This window comes from Meleagris gallopavo, chromosome 6 (assembly GCF_000146605.3).
Source record: "Meleagris gallopavo isolate NT-WF06-2002-E0010 breed Aviagen turkey brand Nicholas breeding stock chromosome 6, Turkey_5.1, whole genome shotgun sequence".
Taxonomy (NCBI): domain Eukaryota; kingdom Metazoa; phylum Chordata; class Aves; order Galliformes; family Phasianidae; genus Meleagris; species Meleagris gallopavo.
Window position 1 is genome coordinate 26,535,674 of NC_015016.2, and position 5,672 is coordinate 26,541,345.

General features: G+C 35.3%; 1 protein-coding gene across 4 annotated transcripts in view; it reads right to left on the reverse strand.

Annotated features, from left to right (window-relative positions):
- The window catches only part of DGKB (diacylglycerol kinase beta), a 331,647-nt gene that overhangs the window by 90,968 nt on the left and 235,007 nt on the right, over positions 1–5,672 (reverse strand). For 2 of the 4 annotated variants that reach the window (XM_031553913.1, XM_019616441.2), the window contains one exon: positions 4,839–4,913. The exons of the other annotated variants lie outside the window; for them this stretch is intronic. In XM_031553913.1, coding sequence (XP_031409773.1) covers positions 4,839–4,913 — 75 coding nt within the window. The remainder of the gene's footprint in view (positions 1–4,838; positions 4,914–5,672) is intronic. 4 annotated transcript variants of the gene reach the window in all.

Here is a 5,672-nt window from a genome sequence, read left to right on the forward strand (position 1 = left end):
AGAAAGAATTCCAAAGAGAGAATGCTTATCATCCCATTCAACACATTTCCAGAAGGTGCTCAGAGGACACATGGCTCTCTGGATCTTTCATCTCCTTTGAACACTCTTTTATCCTCTGTTCCATGGAAGTGTGAAAAAAGATGTGTAAAACACCCTCTGCAAAGTCATAAACTGTCATAAACTTAAAAATGTCAGAGAGCTCTGCAAATACAGGGATGTACGATAGACACACATTTTCACAGTGGAGAAACCATGAAGAGTCCAAGGGGAGAAAGTGTTTGACAGGTATATGTAGAAAAAAAATGGAGATCATCATCAGGGAAAATGAGCAATCAAAGGAGAAGAATGAGAATAAGATAGGAACTTAATTTGAAATGGCACTGAAATTCTGCAATGATGAAAGAAAAATGGTGATACAATAGAAAAGGGAAGAAAATAAACCTAAAGAAGGCCCAAGTAAAACCACACATATCCGAAGTCTGAAAATAATGAAGTCTGAAAATGAAACTAGGAGCGCAAGAAACATCATACTGGGACAAAAAAAAAAAAAAGCTGAATATCTGTTCCAATATTCTGACACTGATACTAGGTAGTACCACAGACATCAGAGTATGGATATCCACATAGCATACAGTGGGGGATAATCTAGCTCTAAGGAAGGTTTATTATTATTTATTTTAATTCAGATAGTGTTCATTTTTGCCATGAAACATGAAATAATATGAGAGGGACAAAAAGTCAAATTTATGGCAGCAAACCACTTTTGGTTGCTTTTGTTAAGTTGTGGCTAACAGCTTATTAAAGTTTGAATCTTCACAAAGCATTTTAGATAACAATATACAAGCTCTAGTGCTGGTTCCCAATGTGACAAAAAATAAAAATTCTGCACCAAGAAACAAATGAAATACAAACAGTTACAGAAACCTGTCCCTGCAATTGGGAATAAAAGTACCTTTAACCTCAACAATCCGATTTTCCTCAGGTCCTAGAAAAGCTTATTAAGTTGTCTGAAATTGCTGCTTTTATTTTGTTGAGTCCTAGCCTGTGAAACATACGATGAAGACTAATAGAAATAAAATGTACAGCAAACTGTAAGTCATGGCGATTGTGTTTTATGTTCCTGCTAATAAAATGTGCGGATACATTGGATTTTATCTAATTAAATAAATACCAAATAACTGATATATAAAAATTATGTTGCTAAAACATTTCAATGCTTTGCACAATTCAAGATAAAGAATATTTCTTATCAACTCCCATCTTTCTCACATAAGTTCCTGATAGACAACATATTTTCCATCTTTTCTCACTGTTCATAAATCTATTATCTAGGTAATTTTATACTTAGGTAAAAATGATTTCACTGCAGCACATAATATATATTAATAAGAATGTATGACTTTTTCTAATGTTCTTCTTTTCTTTCCACTTCTGTCTTAACAATCACATAATTCCTGTTCTGCTTTATAATGAATTATACGCAAAGGTAAGGAAATAGCCAGTGGAGATACATATCCATAAGAGATTTATGTGTGACTGGCATGATTTTAATAGAGACATCTTTGTCAATTTTTCCTTTTCCCATTACCAGCTGTACTTATGGCAAATCTAAGTGTTAATCTCTTATGGCACACAGCATAAGCAAAGATGTGCAGAAGAATACACAGTTACAAAATTTTCACATTATCTACAATGACACTACAAGTCGTTGGAAATTTACCACATAAAATCTTATATCAATAAGCAGCATTTTGAGACTGTCTCTGTTTGACACTTATTATTTCTACAGATACCACTCTAAAGCTGCATTTGATTCCTTTTTCTCTCATGCTTTACAGTACAGTTTTGCACAGTAGCATGCACTTTTGAACACAGCAGTTCTTCAGTCTCTGCTGCATACCTACCTGCCCCAATTTTCTGTACCCAGCTTTCTCCCAACAGCCTACAGCTGCTACCGCCATCCTTCCCCCTTGCTCACTCAGTTCTGCTTCTGCCTTCAGCTGTGCTTTCCTATCTGCCCAAGAACCCACTCTGGGACATATTTGGAACAATTTCAGTAATAAAAACAAATCATGAAGGGTTGCAAAAGGATCTCACAGTACTGAGTGACTGGGCTACAAAAATGCAGATGAAATTTCATGTGGATAAATCTAAATTGATGCACAGAGGAAAAAGAAAGATAATTCTAATTTTGCAAATAATGATGAGCTCTCATGGATAAGGTCTTGAGTTTACAATACATAGTTGAACAAAGTGCCAGAGCAGTGTTTAATAGCATTTCAACGAATGTTGTTGTGAATGCTGAACATTATTATTATTTTTTTAAAATTTCCCAGCCAAGAAAGGAGATAAATGTGGGAGATATAATAGAGCTCTCTAAAATCATGTTTGCTACAAAAAGAATGAATAGGGAATGACTACTCACCACCTTTCCTATGGAAAAGTTATACCAGTGAAAAGGAGATAGGAATCTATAGGTACAAGAGGATTCTTTACACAATATGCAGTTAAGATGCTAAACTATTTGTAACAGGATGTTAACATCTGTATGATAAGAAACTCATTGAAGAATTGTCCACTGAAGTCCACTATGAATATGCAAATATTATTATGTTTCCCTCTTCTCTTATAATCATCAATAGAAAGCACTGCAGAAAGAGCACCTGGCTAGGTAGACCTCTTGGTTGATGGATGGGTATTTCTACATTCCTAAATTTCCTCTTAGAATTACACATTTCCTCTTTTCTGTAACTATTTTTGTTGTATTATCTATTTCTCCTCAATGAGTGTCTCACCACTTATTACCATGTCTTATCTCAAGCTCCAATTTTCCATTTTGGTTTAAATCTTTGTACAAGAGTCCAGATATAAGTACTAGTCAGTCCACACAGTATAGACAGGGACTGATGTTCCTGAACATCATTTATTATTTACATATTTGCAGACAGAAGGTATGACAAATTCAGTAGAGGTTCATGCGCTGTTTCTTGATTTTGTAAGATTACTGATGAGAATGTTATTTGTCAAGGTTTTCAAGAGAAAGCCAGATTGGAAGGACTTGCTCTGTTTCCTGGACTACCAGAGAAACACGGTAATCAGAAAACATTCTAACTCTCAGACTTATCTATAACCTACCTTCTCCAGTTGTTAGCCATGAAAACTATTTTCATGGCTCGTATTATCTGTACTGTCTTTTTCACATACCTTCCACACACTACAGATTCCAGAGAAGAGTAAATCCTGCTAACATAGAGAGGAATTTTATCCTCATCTATGAATAAAAAGTGCTATAACCATAATAAAAACAGCATCTTCAATCATTTGAGGAGCCTCAACGTTCTGTGTTAAGTACTAGAATACTGCAGGAACTCAGTGACTTGAGTTGTACCTCAGACAGCATCTACTTTGTATTAATGTGCCAAAGGATCTTCATGTGAAAATGAGAGTATGTTCCTCCTGAAGTCATAGAAATGAGACAAATTGCAGGATGTTAACCTACAGCACCTGATAAAAAAAACAGCTATTATAAAACTGTGTGATACCTGGATAACAGTTTACATGATATTCTTGTCTTGTACAGTTTCTTGTCTATGATAGAAGAAGCCAATTTAAATAACACCTGCTTTTTAATACATGCTGTTTTACAAACAGTAATTAGTAGGACCAATAAAACCCAACAGTTTAGTTTCTTAAAAAGTTTACCTAAAAAGTATCTTCATTTAATTTGTCATTTAGTTCTACTAAATCAACATTCCTGTAACAGTTCTTAAATCCTTTCCATCTATTTCCCATCATAAAGATTTCTGCTTTTAACATTTTACTTATTTTTATCCTCATTTTTCCCTTCAGTTTCTTTCCCTAATTCCCCAATCTAGGGAGCAGATGCTGAGGCACCAATGACTCATTAATCTGAAGAGGATTTTTAACATGAACAAAAATAAAGCCTATAAACAGTTTCACATTTACCAGTCTTGGTTGTACTAGAGAAACCAACAAAACTCTGTTAAGAAAAGAAGAAAAAAAACAACTCTCTGTATATGTTATAACAGACCTACTGTCTCAGAGCAATGTCATAGACCTTCACATTTCATTTTTAAATAATGTCGAAGAATAAAACAATTTTCCTTTCTCTTACCCACTAACATGGGTATGTAAGAGCAGATGACACTGAGTAGCACTTAAATTAACGAGACCATTGTTAAGGCAGTTCAGAGGTTAAGAGACAGGTTTGTAAGGAGTAATTCCTCACTAGCTGTTTCACATGCACAGTTGTAATTGTTTTAGAAACAAACATATCAACCAGTTTTACTTCCTTGTAAAGTAGGCACGTATATGTAATTATTTTATCTTTCCTCTACCCAATATTTATATTCTAGCTTCCACTGAAATAACGAAGTATCTCAATGCTGCTATTTAATTCTTGCCTAAAAAACCCCTCCACATTCCCCTAAAACACCATGCTTTATGCCATTCCCAAGTAGGATGCAAAAAGGAGGTTAAGAAGTAAAGGAAAAAAGGTAAGCAATCATATGTTTCAAAGGAACAGTGAGCAACTCTTACATGAAGACATGACAGAAACATCAGACAGTCTGTGTAGGAGAAAATCTTTTTTTGGCAAAATCTGTTTTCCTCAGAGTTCCTTCAGAAATATTTAGGTCTGATGAAATTGGAGCTGGACTAAACATCTCTGCCTCTCTGACTGGGATACACAGGACTTCAAAGCATCTTTTACTAAATGAACAGATTTATGAGTTTAGGAAGCCTCATCCTTTTCAAGTTTCACTGCCTTCTGATTCCACCTCTAAGAGAGGACCACTTCTGAGACTTAGTTGGCTTACCTGTGATTTGGTTTAACATCAGACTTAGGTGTGTCAACATCTTTGTATGCCTTTGAACTTGCCAGCTGTATTCCCCTTGGAAACAAAAGACATCAACCAAATGACTCTAAAAGTGTGATTCATTGGAACTAAGTAGGCAGAATTGCTCTCCAGCTTCACAGAGAGACACTAACTGGTTCTCAATTCACTGAAATCAGAAGATTGACATCTAGATCATGTGTACACAAACTCCCTTAGAAACTCATGTTTAGGTGTCTAATTTCAAATTGAAAACCTGTCTTGTCTCAATGGACATTCACATAAATAGAAACAAAAAATAACAAAAAAGGCAATTAAAAAACCCCCACAATATAAATGAAGTCTCAACATTCCTCATTTTCACTGCCAAAGAAGAATTTAAAAACCATTACCCTTTAAGCACTTAGGTGGGACAAGACATTTAATCTTCTGTATTCATAAGACTTTTAGTGACTTACCACACAGAATTGCTCAGGAAGTGAACTTGAAATTCAACTCAATCCACCTGCATTCCCTACAGCGCCTTAAATACAAAACCCAACATCAGCTGTTCCTACTTTCTACTCTCCTCTTCTGAGAAAGCTCAGATGAAATTCCATGTAATCCATCCTTCTATCCAGAAAGCTGTGCTTCCTTATTTCCTACAGGATGGTATAGCAGAACTGCTAGCTCTTAGGAGCAGACCATGCAGAAGAACAGGTAGATGAAACATGTGAAGCACATGGGCCAAGCCTTATTCTCTTTGTGAAACAGAAGTTCATAGATATTAAGTAACAGTACGTCCTTTTTTATTGTCTAGGCTAGGATGGCTTTTTT